Below are 18,133 nucleotides of genomic sequence, written 5' to 3'. Positions count from 1 at the left end.
GAGGAACAATTTTCCACTTGTGAGCACAAACCAGTGATACTGTGTGAGGAAAATACAGAAGTACGTTTTAAAAATTCTGGTTAAACATGCACTGGCTCTGTCTCTTTAAATGTCAAAAAGTTGTCACCTCCTTTTTGTGTTTCCTATGTATATATGCTCTAGACTGTTCCAAGCTTAAAGTGACTAGAGAGGCGATTGCAGTGAGTACTTTCATCATAACCAGCTTGTGGGGGCTTGAACAGTGGAGTATTAGCTATCGTTTCCCACTTCTCCTTGCATTTCTCCTTCCCTTGGGAACATTACAGGCATCTGCTATGATTTATGAGATTGTTCTACCTGCCTCCGGGTGCCCAAAGTTTTACTAATGGAATTCAAAAGCCATTGTGGATTGCATAGTGGCAGGCAAAGTTTACATCTTCTTTTTACCACTCAATTCTAACCAATCGTGAATTCTTTTAACTTTTCCTGCCTTTAAAATATGAATTATTGGGGCTCGAGAGAGATAGCTCAGCAGTTAAGAGCACTGGCTGATCTTGCAGAGGTTGTTCTATCAGAGGACTAGGGCTCAGTTCCCAGTACCCACATGGCTGCTAACAACCATCTGTAACTCCAGTTCCAGGAGAATCCAATACCCTCTTCTAATCTCTGTAGGTATTACACGACATGGGTGCACTTACACACATGCAGGCAATATACTCATACATATAAAATAAAAATAATAATAAATTAAATATTCATTATTATGTAGTTCATAATGATGACTAACGGATGTAGAAGCCTAACTGGTTACTCTTCCTTGACAGTTTTGTATTATGAATTGAACATGAAAGACCTTGATCATATGTGTTTAGTCATAAAGACACAAATGCTTTTGAGTCTTGCATGGTCTATACATGCATAGTACTTATGTGCCCAGGTCAGCTCTTTTAAGAGAGCACCAGATAAATAATTATCATTTGCTCTTATGTCAGAAGTGGATGATTTGCCTTTCATATGTCTTTGGAAATAGCCCAGGTGGTTGGATACCAAGACCAGCCTAGAATCACTGCATTTTGTATATTGTATCTATACTGTACCTACAGCTCCTTACTGCAGAGCCTGGGAAAGATCCAACAAGCTATCAATCGGTGAATCTCTCTCTTCTTACTGTAACTACTATTATGTATTCCAGTGCCTTCAACATTTTGAGTTTTTTTTTTTCTTTTTTTTTTTTAGTGCAGATTCTCATTTGAAATCTCATCCTAATTTCCCAAACTATCTTGTTTAAGTGAGGGGAAATTTATTTAATACCTGCTCCTGATACCTTCCTTAAACCAGTAAGGCTCAGAAATTGAAATATATTTTTAAGTCAAAGAAAGCTTAATAAATATTCCTTCAGATTGCTGATGATCCTGTGACATACTAACAGTGGGCATGAAAACTCACAATTCTGCCATGACTGACATGTTTCCTCTAAAGAAAGCCTAAGGCCAGGAGTGTGACAAACAAGTAGCATTATCCTTGAAAAGGCAAAATGTTTTTTATTGTTTTAGTTTATTCTAGAAATAAATGAAATGCTATTCAGGAGAATTTCCAGCTTTTTAAAGATCTAGTTCTGGTTTTTCAAGCTGACTTTAGACAGGTACCCCATCCTCTAATTTATTTTCAAGACACTAATAAAATCAATAGTTAGTTAGTGGCTTCCACATTCCAAATTATCTGGGAGATGAGCTCTTCTGAGACCTACATAGATTTCTGCCTGTAAGTTATGGAAAAACTAACAGAGCATGCCAAAAAATAAATAGTCCACTTAAACCCCACTAGAGAAAAGTTTGAGGCTTATATTTTCCAATTTTTGCAGTTTTAAAAAATACAACTTCTCAAGGCTGGAGAGGTGGCTCAGCAGTTGAGAGCACTGGCTCCTCTTGCAGAGGACCTGAGTTCGATTCCCAGCACTCACATGACAACTAACAACCATCCATAACACCAGTTCCAGGAGATCCAATTCCCTCTTCTGACCTCTGTGGGCATTGCATGACATGGGGGCACTCACACATGTAGGCAATATACTCATACACATAAAAATAAAATAATAAATAAAATATATTTAAAAGATACAACTTATCTTAGACAAAACCTATTATGCACTACACATGTATACACACACGCACGCACACAGAAACACATACACACAGAAACATACACACACACACCAATACAGAGTGCATCAAATTGTAAACAGACAGTTGTAACTCACTAGTATTGCTTTTACTATGTGCTTCCAGGTTTTACCATTTGCTCTCTCCCTCTCTCTCTGTGTCTCATTCACTTATTTCTTAGGTAATCAGAGCAAACATTCTCAAAGTCATAGCCAAGCTTCTTAAAGGCAGGGCTGGAGAAATGACTCAGCAGTTCAGAGCACTGATTGCTCTTGCAGAGGATCCAGGTTTGATTCCCAGCACTCACACGGCAGTTAATAACTGTCCATAACTCCAGTTCCAGGGGATCCAATGCCCTCTTCTGACCTCCATGGGCATTGCACAACATGGGTGCACTTACATGTATGCAGGCAATACACTCATACATAGAAAATAAAATAAAAATAATAAAACATAAAATATTTAAAAACATTACAAAGGCTCTCAGGAAAATTAGAAATTATAGAACCATCCATTTTTTTTTTCCACTCAGAAAATCTACTTGTGTTTTTCTACCCATGGGCAATACCCCAGCAATGCCATGGCTGTTCACTGTTATCCCTAAGAATACATACTTCAGGAATACGTAATTCTTTGCCACCATATTTTTATACCCTCTGTGCTCTTCATTGACTAACAGCACTCTCATTAATCACATCTACAAAATTAATTTCTCATCAGTGTATTCCATTCCTCAGGAGGTGGGGAAGAGGCACTATTCATTACTCAATGGGATTTCCTTTATGCCAGGTCCAGATTATAAGGAATTGGATGTTCACCTTCGGAGAATGGAGTCTGGATTTGGCTTCAGAATCCTTGGGGGAGATGAACCTGGACAGCCTGTAAGTTGAATCCACTTTATTTTCACACTAGGCTCAGTTGTGTGTATAGATACCAGGAGAAACATCATTCAATGTGGTATCTAAAAGGAAATATTTTAGAACTCAAATAAAAAAGATTGAGGTTTGTTTCCTCCTTTCTATTTCCTTTAAAATGGCTCACAAAATACAAGTGTCTCTATGGCCATTATCTCATCATAAGTCACATTAGGAGAGGGACATTACTCTTTCTAAGAGTGGACTAGATTCTTCTTGACTATTTCAATTGCTTAATGGTCCTGGAACATGGGAGTCTCTAAGTGGTAGCTCATGGACAATCACAGTATCACAGAAGACACGTGGAAAGATAGAGATGGCTTGAAACCACCGAATTATATATGTTTGCAACCAAAACAATTATGGAGAGAGAACATAGGAATAAAGAGAAGTAAAATCAGTTCAGTCCTGCAAAATTTCAGCCAGACTGAACTAAGGCATTTCAAAAAGAAGCTGCTCATGAGGTCAGCTTCTGTTGGAAGAATCCTAGACATTTGGGGAGGGCTCTGTAGTAATCTTTATATTAAGATATTCCTGTGGCCATATATGTGTGCGTGCGTGTGTGTGTGTATATATATATTCAGAATGAAAGCACAAATTAGCAATACTCATTGATACAGAAAATATAGCAAAACAAGATTTATGAGCACTTATTAAAATATCACCTATGAAATACTCATAGTAAAGATGTATTTAAATGATATTCAAAGAAACTAAGGCCCACGGAAGTTTTGGATAAAGAAAGAACCTGATGTACTTCATCCTAACCCATACAAGAGACTAAACTGTAAAGCTCAGTTTCTTCATCTACAAGGTGGGAGGAGCAAAAATACTTTCTCACAGAATGGTTTTAAGAAGATGACACATGTTAAATCACTTGGTGTTGTGCCTGGATCATAACAAGCTCTAAATAAATATTATCATCAACTTTGTTATCATGTTAGTGAATTTTTTCCCAAAATAAACATAAAAATGATAGGCAGAAATTTCTAAGTGAAAACAATTATTCTAACAAATGAAAATAACCCATAATAATTAAAACTGTTCCCAAATGAAGCAGATCACTTTTGTAAAGAATGAGCTACTTTGCACAGGAGGTGTTCAAGCCTGCCCAAAACCCTGGAGAGATTTCCTCTACCCCCAAAGAGGAGCTTGACTAGTTACTCTTTGGGGTCTCTTTCTGAAGAAAACTCCAGAAAAAAAGTTTCTTAATTCTCAGGAAAAAAATTGGGCACCAATCACCCAGCATCCCCTTAACCTGCCCCCCACCCCCACATGCCAAGGAAGAATTGAAAGTGCTTTGGTCAGGGATTGACCTGATTTCTTCCTGGAGGTTTTGGAAGGAGAATGTCGAGATACTAGTATAAGACTCAAGGAACTTCAGACTTACATTTACTGAGGGACTTAGTAAAGGACTGCATGTTCATTTGCTCCCCTTCACAGCTTCATTCCTCTTTCCCTCTATCACTGGTTCTGACTTAATCAGGAATCTTCAGTCACCTGGTATCGTCGTTTGGCTTATGCTGCTGTGATAAACACCATGAACAAAACCCACGTGGGGAAGAAAGGGTTTGGAACTGAAGAGAATACTTGTCCTCAGTACTAAACTGTATGGATCAGAACAAGTGGCCATCTGGAGTTTATGCTCTCTGAGGCCTGTAGGGATGAGAGAGGCCTAGCTGTAGAAGCAGACATGCAGTGGTGGCAGGCCTGTGACATGCTTCCACTCCCTCTGTAGCCTGAAACTGTTGAGCACTAACTCATTTCAATTTTGTGTTGTGTTCTCTTCTGTTCTGTTTTTAGATAAGGTCTCACTTTGTAGCTCTGGCTGGCTTGAAATTCACTATGTAAACCACACTGGCCTCAAACTCACAGAGATCCTCCTGCCTCTACCTCCTAAGCCTTTTTTTTTTTTAAAAAAAAAAAAAATTGTGATTTCCATTTTTCTCTTGAAAAACAGATCTAATGACATTTCCATGATGACAACCATCTGGAGCTCAGCAGTGTCACTTTTAAACCCAGCATGACCACAGTTCCCCAAACCGCCTTAACACCTCTGTTCCTCATTTCCACAACTATCTTTTCAACTCCCATCCCAAAGAAATTAGGAGGATGAGCATTTCATTGCAAAGGGGTCTCCAACCAGAACCAGATCATGGACCTTACGGGCTCTAAGCTCTGACAATATTATTTTAATTCTACAGAGCCTACAGGTCCTTTCTCCCATGTATAAGGACAAATAGATTATAACTATAAAAGAACGCAGGACAAAGCAACAAGTTCCAATTCTTCCCATGATATGGATGTTTATATAGTCTTCAAATTGTTAAACACTTATTCTGTTGGACCCTAGGCTTATGATGGTTTCTAGGAGATAACACCAGCACCCCATTTAGTAAATATTGCCTTCAACTGTCCCTTTCTCTGGAGGTAGAAGGGCTTGCCTGGTTAAGTCATGGGATGTCTGTAGACTTGGCTAGCTCAAGAAAGGAGAAGTCCTCCTAGACCTTGCCTGGCACTAAAGCAATAAAATTGTTACCAGAATGGAACCATATTGCTCTAAATGACACTCAGTTGTACACATGCAGGCAGACTCTGCTCAGCATCAGGACATCTTTCTGCCTGGTTTGTACACAGGTTCCTCGATTCCCAGCCTTTCTGAACACTGTCTTTGCATCCCTAAGTCCTTCCTACCCTTCAGCAGGTAGGCATCATGTATTTATCATAAGCCTCAGATTATATGGATTGCTGGTTATCTTTATTGTGCTTATCGAGATTTATTCCTGTTTATTCTTTCATTTAAATGATTAAGACATACTCCTGCTACAATTTACAGTTTTGGCACTTCAGCAATAAAGTAGAAGCCTAACTCTTCCTAATGCAAGAGAAGGTAAAAAATGATCCTTGAAACTAGAATATTGCACCCTGTCAGAAACAGTGAGTCTGCTGAAGGGTAGCTCTCCTACTCCAAAAAAAAAAAAAAAAAAAAAAAAAAAAAAAAAATCTTCCGTCAGTCTTTCCTTTCTGGTTTTCTAAACCCAGAGATAACATCTAAACCCAATGCATTGCCTCATTTAATTGCTGGTATGCTGCAGAAGATGAAGCAGGTAAGGTGATGTGGTCTTCAACAACCACAGATCTCTGGGGTCACATCAAACAGGTTTCTGCCTCCATACATATGAAGTGGTATGGACACCCTGGGGCTCACGCTGAGCATGACAACTAGGCTTTCTGCAAACAATGAACAGCAGGCCTCCCGCTCAAGCAAAGCATAGGGGCATTTTTCCTACAAAAGGAAATACTTTTCACAGTTAAATAACAATAGAAGTAGAGAGAAATGAAAAATTGCCAGAAAGGAACAAAAATAAGATTTCCGACTCTGAGCTGAAAAGAGATAAAAAGGCATCAAGATTGAAAGATCTAGAAAACACCACAGTGTATAAAAGACTGCATAAAGAACAACCTCCCCCGCTGAAAAAGATAGAAGGACAGACTTTTTCTTTGGCAGTGAAGTCATGCAAATTCCTGGAACTGGCTAGTATGGAAAGGACCTAAAGTGTTTGCCGTGGTGGCAAGTTGTCCCAGACTTTTCATTATAACTAAACAAGTCTGCCGTTGTTGCACTAACTTTGGTTGGTCAAGCTGGAAGGAATTAAAGGAATGAAAATACCTGGAGAGGTGGTTTGGGTTTTGTTTCTTGTTTGTTTTTTTCATTTTGACATTATCTTTCACCTCGTTTACTAGTGCATCAGCCACTTGAATATGAATTGCTCTTTTACATCAAATGCTATTTTGTTCTGTGCCCTCAAAGCCTGAGATAAAGTGGAGTTGTAGAATTGTAAAGTTGTTGTTGTTTTAAGAGAAAGTAATTGAAAAGCTGCAGAGCATGGGCCTTTATGGAGATGCAGCCTATCTGTTTTGCCACTGAGTTTTTCCTTCAGGGCTAGCACAATAGGGATGAGATGAGGGTTCTAAGAGTATAGAGAAGAGAAATCTGAAAAGTGGGACTGAGGCCGATCTGGTCCATTGAGACCAGAGGGAAGCTATGAAATGGGCAAGGCTGCGTTAGCTGGGCAGACTCCCTGACAAGTACGACCATGGGTCAGCCAGAGCAAAACGAAGATGAGACTTGAAACATAAGGGAACCCAGGCCAACAACTTTCCATAGGCCTGGAAGGCAACCAGTGTGATGGGCCAGGGACTTTCAGTCACAATCCTAGAGAAAACCTCTCAGTAGATTTGGAATGTGACCAGTAAAATCATAGATCCTGTGACCATTGGCCCGAATGGGAATGCTCAGAGGCTGGCCATTAAAAGCATGATTCAGGGGCTGGAGAGATGGCTCAGCAGTTAAGAGCACTGACTGCTCTTGCAGAGGACCTGGGTTCGATTCCCAGCACCCACATGGCAGCTATGAACCGTCCTTAACTCCAGTTCCAGGGGAATACAAAGCTCTCTTCTGACCTCTGAGGCATTGCATGACATGGGTGCACTCACATACATGCAGACAATACACTCATACACATAAAATAAAAATAATAAAATATTTTTTTAAAAAAAGCATGATTCATCCAGCAACTCTTAGGCTTATTTGGTATGCAAAATCTCATACTGCCCCTCTGGCCTGTAGACTCCCAAGGGTAGATCTAGACACGTTTAAACAAGCTCACAGGTAATATCCATGCACTCTAAAGTTTGGGAACTATTACCTGATCAAGTTAGAACTACTCAGATGTCCTGAGACACATTCTCAGGAGCTTAAGCCAGTCTGTAATACATACATGGGGAAGCCAACCTGAGTTACAATGCAAGTGGGAGTTATAAATTATCTAGTCTCTACAGTTAACATAGAAAATAGGAAATAATAAAATGTGTCAAGTATGCAAATCATATTTGAAGGTTTTTTAAGTGGGTTTTTCCTGAATAGAGAGAGACACATAAAATTATCTCTGTGTCACTAATGAAATATAATGCACAAAAGGGTTAGAGACATGGCTCAGCAAGTAGGAGCACTGACTGCTCTTGCAGAGAACCCAGGTTTGATTCCCAGCATCCACATGGTAGCTAACAACTGTCTGTAACTCAAGGGGAGTCCAATGCCCTCTTCTGATTTCCATGGGCACTGCATGGATGTCATGGGTGCACTTACACACATGCAGGCAATACACTGATACACATAAAATAAATAAACAAATAAAACTTTAAAAAAGAAATATAATACACAAAGGTACAAAACTGCCAAGGCTAAGGAGCAATGGCAGCAAGAGAGCTGGAAGCAGTGACAGTGTGAGTGGCCAGCCTCTGCCCAGCAAAGGCAGCAGCTGCTGATGGATGGAGCAACGTATCTAATGGAGGAACACCTCCTGTGCCACACACAGCACAGGTCAAGGCTGCTTAACAGCCATAGCAACCTTTTTAAAAACAAGGTAGAGAGTAGATTATCAAATATAATTAGATAATATCTATACATAAATTAATTATATAATACTGTGTAATAGATGTTGACATTATATTGAATTTATTTATAATACTTCAAAGTATCAATTAAATGTTCTGTGTAGAAAAAGCATAGGAGTTGAAAGAACAAAGTAAACGAAGATTTGAAAGATGAAAGCTTCACGTTTATTTAGAAACTGTGTTCAGTGAGCTTCAGTGTACTCAAATGCCAGCTTCTTAATGATGCCTACTCTAGCCAACTCTAACATTGCCTTGACCACATGGTTCACACACACACACACACACACACACACACACACACACACACACACACCCTGCTCCGTTTTTTCCCATTTTACATAAATATAGGTTGCATGTGTATCGCATCTTTTATGCACCATGAGAATGGTAGTTCTCTGAGGCTTCCTAGCATCTATAAAGTATCCTTGGACTCATCGAATATTTATTGAAATGACTTAATGAAGAAAGTACCATCTATCGCAAAATATGATAGGAAAGCAGATGTTTTACTGGACTCTTTTAATGAATAACATTTAACCACTAATATAATGTGGCTTCAAGAATACCTGTATATCCTTGTAGTTTTCCCCATAGCGAAAAAGGAACAGGATTTTTCAGTGTGCAACTTTATCTTTACTATGCTTACATAAGGCCCAGTGGTAGGCATGGCTCTCACAGATGTAATCCCTTGTATTAGTTACTTTTCGGTTGCTATGATAAAATAACATGACCAAAAGCAATATAAGGAAGGAAGTTTATTTTAGCTTCTGTTTCCAGAGGGCCAGAGTCCATCATGGTGTGGAGGCATGCTGAGAGATCACATCTCAACTGCACATGGGAAGCAGAGAGCAAAATGCAAGTGAGGCAAGACTAGAAACTCTCAAAACCCCCAGTGATGTACTTCCTCCAGCAAGGCTGCACCACTTCCACCAACAGCCCAAACCTATGGGGGACAGTTCTCATTCAACTACCATATCCCTGTATTTTATTTCAGTTTCATCAGTTAGAAGCAGGACTCTGCCTTAAGCTTGGTAACTAACCAGCCAAGAAGTTCATAAACTATTTTTCTCTATAACTGGCTATAAATGTCCCTCCCTGCTTCCTGTATACAGGTAATTTAAAGGTTGGAGCATTTTCTTTGAGTTAATCCTACTAAATGCAGCTTTCCATGGAGCAATGGAGAAACATAAACACTCATTTTAACTGGCTTTTGCACAAAGAACTTAAAAACTCTTTGAAGCACTCCATAGTGGGTTGAGCCTTTTGAAGAACAGACTGGAACATCTTTAGAAAGAAATTCATAAATTCAGGTTGGCATGACAATAAGGGAAGATAGAGATTGTCAGAAGTATACCCAACTTCTAGACTATGGCAAACAGGTACAGGGAGTTGAAGGGAAAGAGCTAGACTGTACAGTTAATGCAAGGCAGGAGGTGCAAAGCCTTCCTTATGATAGCAGTAATGAATGGCTTATCCAAACACGGGTGTTCATCAGAAGCGGTGCTATTCCTCACACCCTCAGGGATAGAAGGAAGCAGAAGGACTATAGGGAATTTTCATTCCTCTGGAGAAAGGTAGCTATGCAATGTGCCAGCTGTGGGAAATCCTTCAAGCTGTAATGTTTCCTGTACCTGAGAAGTCCTAGGCATTCAGATCCAGTTGTCATGTTGACAGGCCACATGAACAACATGACCAAGTTCAAGGAAGTGCATTCTGATACCAAGCCTGAAGACTTGCACATCAGGCTGGAGCCAGTCTACAAACTAGCTGGAATCCACAGATCTGAGACTTGAAAGAAATTACTGTGCCTGGAAGAAATCAATTTGTGAGCAAAGGATCACTTTATAGCTTTATAAGGATTTAAAACCTGGAGTGATGCCTCTAATATTGTCAGACTGATGGAAAGCACTGCCTTCAAGAACCATGTGGCTCAGCCACTGACAAAAGAAAAAGGAAACCTGTTGTGCATGACTTGGAAAAATTGTTTCTAGGTTAAACAGCAGAACTAAAAATATTTAGTACTGTTTTCTTTCCTCTGAGAAAGAAAAAGGCCTTGCTTATAGACACTAAATTGAGTGTTCCCGTATACATTGCTCTTCATCCACATACTAGTTTGGAGTATTTTAACAATTCCTCAGTTCCTAGATGTGCGGCCTCCTCCTTTCCTGGCATGGTAGCCATCTGCATGCCACAGAAGCATTTCAGGGGGGAAAAAGAACTGAGGATACTCTTTGCACAGAGGACAGTGCTCCAAGGAAATCCTGACCGGGAGAGCACGGATCTGTAGACCGGCCAGCTGAGAACACTTGAGTAAGCCGATTGGCCAGAAAAACCAACCATGGCTTTTGTTTTGTTTTCTCTTTACCCTCTAGCATCTCAAAGCAAACAACTAAGAAAAGAACTTTGAACCTTTGTCAGCGTTTAATAATGGGCGGCAAATGGTTTCCCCATGATAATGATATATTTTGAGCATGCTCTTATGTGCCATGCAAAAAGCTAAAACTCTCCACCAGCAGATTCTCTTTCAATTCTCCCAGCAACCCTATGAACTAGGTTCTAGCATTATCCCATTTTGCAGGTGAGGAAAATAAGGCTCACAGAGCTTACCAAGCCTTATTCAGACCTACAGAGTTAAGAACTGGAGCCAATACTCAATCTCCACATTATTTCCTTGCAGAGGGGTAGCCTCTGGGGTAGCCAATTAGCATCAGCTTATTTTGAGTTCGTATTCTCCTTACGGATGATAACTCAGCCAAGAACCAAGTGTCCCCTAGACTTTATGGCAACCAGTAGTAAGTCCGAGACATTTATTTTTCCGGAAGTGATAAGCAGTGGGACAGAGTTCTTGGAGGGGCAATCGTCCAGTCTCTCACTGTCCATTTTTCAAGCGCATGCCCCTCATAAACTTATGTGATTGCCCTCTCCTCCTCTCTGCTTCTCTAGATTTTGATTGGAGCCGTCATTGCCATGGGCTCAGCGGACAGAGACGGCCGCCTCCACCCTGGGGATGAGCTGGTCTACGTGGATGGGATTCCAGTGGCGGGCAAGACCCACCGCTACGTCATCGACCTCATGCACCACGCAGCCCGCAATGGGCAGGTTAACCTCACTGTGAGAAGAAAGGTGCTATGTGGAGGTACGTACCATGGCAGGCAGCAGGAATTTGGAGAAAGGTGGTGAGATGCTGTGGCAAGACACAGTCTAGACACAAACTTTAAATCAGTTTCTGTGATATATAGTCAAAGAAGCAACCTAGATATTCTAAAAGTAGCTGTGATTTTGAAAGTGCAGGCTTTCACACCACTAGTACAAAAAAAAAAAAAAATCCAGTCTTTGAGTCCTACATTTTAAATGAAGTCATTAAAATTTTCTACCAAAGCTTGGGGCTGATTTAAGATATGTATACTTTCTGCTCTTTGGTAGATGCTAGTTATAAGAAAAACATTATAATAATGGAAAATATGCCTTTTGAGAAGGTTTCTCATTGTGTTTACAAACAAAGAACTACAGCATTTTTATGCCATAATAAGGAAAGCAGGATGGAAAATTAGCTTTCACTGTAGAGCCTGATAAAAGGTAACAATAAAACTGTTACCCTATATAGGGAAATACAGCTCTCACTCTGAGAAAACATAATTCATATAGCTCTAAACTTATGAAACAGATAAATTAGAACTAATTATTCCCTTTATAGCTATTTTCTTGGCTTCATAAAAGAATCCACTAAAGACATATTTTTTAAAAGTCAGCCCATATATTCATATGATCTAATTTACTTCTCTTCACTATCTCAAGTCCCAAAAGAGATTTATTTTTCCAGAGGATATATCTATTACAAATGCCATACTGGTTTTATAATCTGAACATTGAATAATGTTGGCATTATAGATTTTTCCTAAACTCTGATTTTGCTTTGTCTTATGAATCGCAATAGCAAAAACCACAGCAGCCCACCAGCCTGTCTCCTCAGCACCTTGACCACCCTCCTACACACTCACTTCTAGTTAGGAGGGACCTTAACATGAGCTACTTCTCATTACAGATTAGCAAACTGAGGCTCAGAGGATAAAAGCTTGCTCAGCAGGCCCCAGTGGGCTAGTGATGATGCCAAGTTGGACTCTTATCTCTGAGGCCGACGTTTATTTTTCATGCTATTTTCAACCCCCAACTCCATTTTAACACACTATCCCCACCCCCAGTGACTTCAAAGACCAATCATTGGCGAGTGTCACTCCCTAATGTAAGGATTTTTCCATATGTGCTATTACATATAACATTGGAATTTTTTAAAAGGCCGTCTGCTAGTCACAGACTGTGAATAGGAAGCACAAGATTTATTACATGGACTAAATATCTTTTTTCTTTCTGAGTCCCTCAGAAACTAGACTTTGAGCAAGGGCAATCATTTAAAAGGGCAAATCAGACGAATCATCAGACTTCACAAGTAGACTGCTATATATCTTGCATTGGATGGAGGTTTTGCTATGAGGTACCGTTTGTCTTCAGAAATCTGTGACATATCACTTGACCTAAAGAAATAAAACACCTTGAATTATACCTTCTCCTTGAGCGAAATGCCAGGAGAGAGACAGTGTTTGCTTGGTTAACAGTTAACTGTCTCTCTCCCTACAGAGTGATTTTTAATATAAAGTTTGCTGGGCTATATGTACTGTAATCTATAAATTAAAAAGATACCTGATTTACAAGGAAATATACTACAAAGTGCAAATCCAGCGCACCAGCATAATTTCATGTTCCCCTTGCCACCAGCTGATTGTTGCAAATTAAATGTTGTTCTAATCAACCCAAGCTGTTGGAGTATGGGCCAAATGCTGCACAGAGGGAGGTACTCCTGCAATCTGCAGGTCATGTGACTCCCATAAAGCACTCTTTGCTGAAGTTCTTGCTAACTTTACTCTGCTAGATTTCTGAATGCATTTGAAGTACATTTAAATTTTGAAAATGTTCTGCTACAGATGACCCGCACTAGGAGAGATTCTGTGTTAATTCATCCTGGTCTTCCTTGAAAGCTTCATTGGTATTGAAAATGATTAAATTCAGGCCAGTGTACTCTGAAAATAGACAAGATTTACAAGGCATAGGAAAATGAACTTTTTCATAGCTGCCTTGTCTTCAAAGTGACAAAGGTCAACTCCAAATAGATATGACAGTGGAGATGCCATCTCAAAGAGTGTTATCCTTTTTATTATTGTGCTGTCATGAGCAAGGCAGTGGGAGGTGCAAGCCCAGCTTATGATGGGGTGGTCCAGAGCTGAAATGAGCAATCAGCTTAGCAGAAGCAAAGAAACAGGAGGAAGAACATTGTTGCTACATTATCACACAGAAGAGCAACCTAGTACACAAAGAGCTGGGGGTGGGGGCTGTAGGCTATAGGGGTCACACCCTTCAGTCTTTTCCTGGCCTTGGCTCATAAAGCACCCTGCTTCACATGGGAAAGTAGAGGGCACTGGTTTTCAAATTGATTCAACAGAAACAGAACACATATGTTATGAAAAACAGACAGGTTAATAACTCTGGGCAAAAATTAAACTAACAGAATAGCCTGCTCCAAATATTAAATTATAAAATATGTGTACACGCTAAGAACAGAAAGGCAAAATTTCCAATTACGTGATGGCAAGCTAGATCATCAAAAGCCAGAAACTGTTAAGTAAAAGAGCAAAAGAGTCAACAATACTTCCAGTTTTCTTTTCTAGGTAATCAAAGCACAGATCTGATACTTTGAACTAGTTTTGAGGAAACAGTGCCAATATTTGGTTGTTTTCTGCACCCTCTCTCCACCCAGGACATTAAGAGAGTGACTGTTATTCTGAAAGTATAAATATTTGTGTTTGGTGACTCAATTTTGAGATGTTCAACCTAATGACACATTATTTTGAAAGCACACTGTTTGTTTGAGTGCAAAAGGTCCCTGAGGAATTCCCTAACGTGTAAATCTAGGATTGATGTGAAAGAAAGTCTTAAGGCTTAATCAGAACTTGTTTGAGTCAGTCGCAACACTATCAGCATCTTTCTTCAATACTCAAGGGATATTCTAATTCTTGGCCCAGTGCTGAGGAAGGGAAGCTTTTCTAGGCAACAAGATGAGAAATTTAGCTGTATCTGGTGCCTGTGCAGTCCCTGTCCCGGCTCCTACCCTTTGTCATTCCAAGTGCATTCCCTTCCTTCCTGATTTGTCACTGATCTCTGTAAGTGGTCTGCTTTGATGAGTGCTTGCAGGTGGACCATCTCTTAAAATTTGAAGGGCCACACCCTAGGATATCCCCTGTCCCATGAAGTACTATGAGGGACCTGGTACACAGTCATGTAGACTCACCAGCCCAGGTGTCAAGCTCTATTCATACACATGTATCATGGCCCCAGTCATGCTTCAAAGCAAAATACACCCAGCTGGAATGCTGCCATCTTGCATGGTGTCCAGGTGCAGTCTGGAAAGAGGTATGGTTCATCTGGTTGACAGACTACTCGAGGGTCCTGCTACCTAGTATGCAGCTCTAGAAAGGAAATGAAGGCTCTTGGTTGAACAAGTCCCACTGGCCCTGTGGATTCCTCACTTAATGAGTGCTTACATAGATAAATGAATAAATCTGTTATTTGCAAGAGGCCTTGGGGAGTGGTCAGGGCCATGGTGATCCAGACAAAGGGCAGCTATTCCTGAGCTTCAGCTGGCAACTGCCAAATATTTCAAGAGAAATTAGAGATCTTCAATTCTATCAAATCTCCCTGTTGAAAACATTGGCGATTAATTAGTGTTAACAATTAACATGCAAAATATAGATAGCAATACACAAAGGAGAACCAGTCCCTGACCAGTAGCAAATGTGCTGGTCCAAGCCATCTCACCTGCAGGCACCATCAACCACTCAGGCACTCCCAAAGGAAGACCCTCTTCCAGTAAGTGCCTTGATGGTTTCTTGTATATGGCTTATAGGAACACAACTTTAACCTAGAAATTTAGCGTTTGACTTCAGTAAGTGCTAAGTGACTAAATTCTGAGTAGCCATGCATGTATGAGCCAAAATGAATCAGGGATCCTGGAAATTAGTATTTTTTTAATGTACACGATGTTGAGTCACTTTATGGCATTTTACTTTATTATTCCAAAGCAATCCTATTGATGTGTTATACCAAGTCGAGTTTTTGGAAAGAAAACATTCCCATTGAGATGGAGAGTCAGTTGAATAGGAAGAATTTGAGGCTAATGCCTCAAAGGCTATCATGCTACCATATTTCAATTGTCAGGGACCTAAAGCCCAGGAATAACTTGAAAGTCTTCTTAATTAACTTCCTAAGTTAAAATATTCTCATTTTATTAAAGACAATGAGCTTTTTCTCTAGGGCTTGAAAGAGGAGTCCAAATCCAACAGAAAAGTATTCTGCCGATGAGTTTGATTCTGTTACCCAGGGAGTACCCACAGTGACTAAGTGACTTTCTCTCTAGAGCCCATGGTCTAACCACTCCCAGCCTTTTACAGCAAAGACAGATAATTTTTCTTTGTTGCTGATTTACTGACAAACACAGCTCTCAACTCCCTTAAAATATGACAGCCAGAAAATGAGATCTCTCTTGTCATTGCCTATGACATTTAGTTACTGATTTGGTCCAATAACTCGGGAGATTTTCAATTTAATGCAGCGGCATAATAATTGTTTGTTTTTCTTCTCCCAGACTATCTCTAATCACTTTATTTTCAACTTGCACAAGGACTGATAGAGGACATGGGCTTCACCAAGACAATAACAGCTTGTCTTTGGAGCTTGTTTTCCACCAAGGCGGGTATATTTTATAGGCAGAAATGTTAAATTCTAGTTTGAAGGAAGGAAGAGCTTTGACATTGACATTTTGTTCTTTTATGACCTCAGTACATTTCTTACAAATGAAAAGTGGTTTTTGTATTAAAACCTAATTAGATCTTAAAGAGAAGCATCAAGTTTATCAAATCATGGTAGCAGTACCTTGGGTTTCATTTCTTCTATAATTACAAAACACTAAAAGGTAGTGTTCTAGTTATTCCCTAACTCACTTCCACCCCCCCAATGACCTTTTAAAATGATTTTTTCTGCATTTATTCATTTATTTGGTAATTTAATTTGCAATTATTTTCTTTAATTTTAAAGGAAGAGTTTATTTTGGTTCTTAGTTGTGGCCCAGTAGTCCTATTGCTTTGGGTCTACAGCAGTATATTGTGGAAGAAGCACATAGAAAAATGTCATACACATCACAGCTAGTGAACGAAAAAAAAAGGGGGGAAGAGAGAGGGCTGGGGTTCCATGTTCCTCTTTCAGGGAACACTCCCAGTGACTAAAAGGCCCACATCTTACTGTTTCTACTACCTCCCAATAGTATCACAGACTGGGGATAAGGCCATCAGTTGACATTTGAATTCCAAATAGACACCATAGCAAGGCAGGAGCTGCATCTTATGAAGTTAAGAGCCTTCCTTGGAACTTTTACCAATTAGTATTAACTTGCCATATGAGACACTTCCCAATGTTCTAAATAAGAGTCAATATCTGGAGCTGGAGAGATGGCTCAATGGTTGAACACTAGTTATTCTTGCAGAAGAACCGGGTTTGAATCCCAGCACCCACATGGCAGCTAACAACTGTCCATAACTCCAGCCCCAGGGGATCCAACAGCCTCTTCTGACCTCAGTGGGCATTGCACAACACGGGTGCACTTACCTACATGCAGGCAATACACACATACACATAAAATAAAAATAATAAATAAAAAATTTTAAAAGAGTCAATATCTAGACAGTCTCCAGATATTGACTGTCCTCATTTTCTATCTTATTATTCCTCTGTTGTATAAACATCTTTTAATGCCTAATTAAATTTTAAGATGAAATGAAACAGTCTTGTTTCTAACCACAGTATTCTAGGAGCCTGCTTCCATTATTTCAGTCATAACACCTAAGTATTAAGTTAAAATGACAAAATCCTTTCTAGATGAAAGACCAACTTGCATTTCAAAAACCGGCTTCTCTTGGCTCCCAAATTCCAGTCAGACTGCCACATAAATATGCTTGCTTCCTTGTGGTTTTGACTTGGTTGACCTTATTAACAATAGAGTTGATTTTGTAATATGGAATGTGAGCAAGACCTCAAACACCTCTATTGAGATTCAAAATTCATAATTCCTCAGCCTGATATTATTAGATTTGATTTTACAAACGAGCAAACTATTTTTTCAATGACAATCCCAGTTTATTTGTTTATTCTTCAAACTACTTTATTAAGATATTGCTGGCATACAAAATGATAAGCAGACAATGTGTAAGAAGTGTATTCCCACCTTCACGGAGTGAGTTAACACTTCTAGGGTAGTTGAATGTCATAAGACAGAACTGTGGCTCTTTAAAACAAATGATGGTAGCTCATATTATTTGGACATCCCCTGGGTTCAGGCTTAGCAGCATTTCTTACAGGCTCAGCAGCATTTCTGAAAGACCTTCAAATTTGATCTAGATTCAAATGCCTTTTCTTCCCTGGACCTACTGAGAAAAAATAATAATCCTCTGTGAGTGGGCACTGAAGAGGGGCACTTTTTATAAGTTTAAAAATATCTGTGTGTATGCCTGTTTGTGTGTGTGTGTG

The 18,133-nt window shown here is 39.7% G+C and overlaps 1 protein-coding gene across 3 annotated transcripts in view; it reads left to right on the top strand.

Moving 5' to 3' along the window:
- The window catches only part of Magi2 (membrane associated guanylate kinase, WW and PDZ domain containing 2), a 1,650,859-nt gene that overhangs the window by 1,474,772 nt on the left and 157,954 nt on the right, over nt 1-18,133 (top strand). For all 3 annotated transcript variants that reach the window (XM_029562367.1, XM_008830783.3, XM_008830782.3), the window contains 2 exons: nt 2,928-3,019; nt 11,453-11,645. In XM_029562367.1, coding sequence (XP_029418227.1) covers nt 2,928-3,019; nt 11,453-11,645 — 285 coding nt within the window. The remainder of the gene's footprint in view (nt 1-2,927; nt 3,020-11,452; nt 11,646-18,133) is intronic.

The sequence above is a fragment of the Nannospalax galili genome, unplaced genomic scaffold, assembly GCF_000622305.1.
Source record: "Nannospalax galili isolate Female #2095 unplaced genomic scaffold, S.galili_v1.0 scaffold312, whole genome shotgun sequence".
Lineage (NCBI taxonomy): Eukaryota > Metazoa > Chordata > Mammalia > Rodentia > Spalacidae > Nannospalax > Nannospalax galili.
This window is presented reverse-complemented; position numbering and strand designations above follow the sequence as displayed.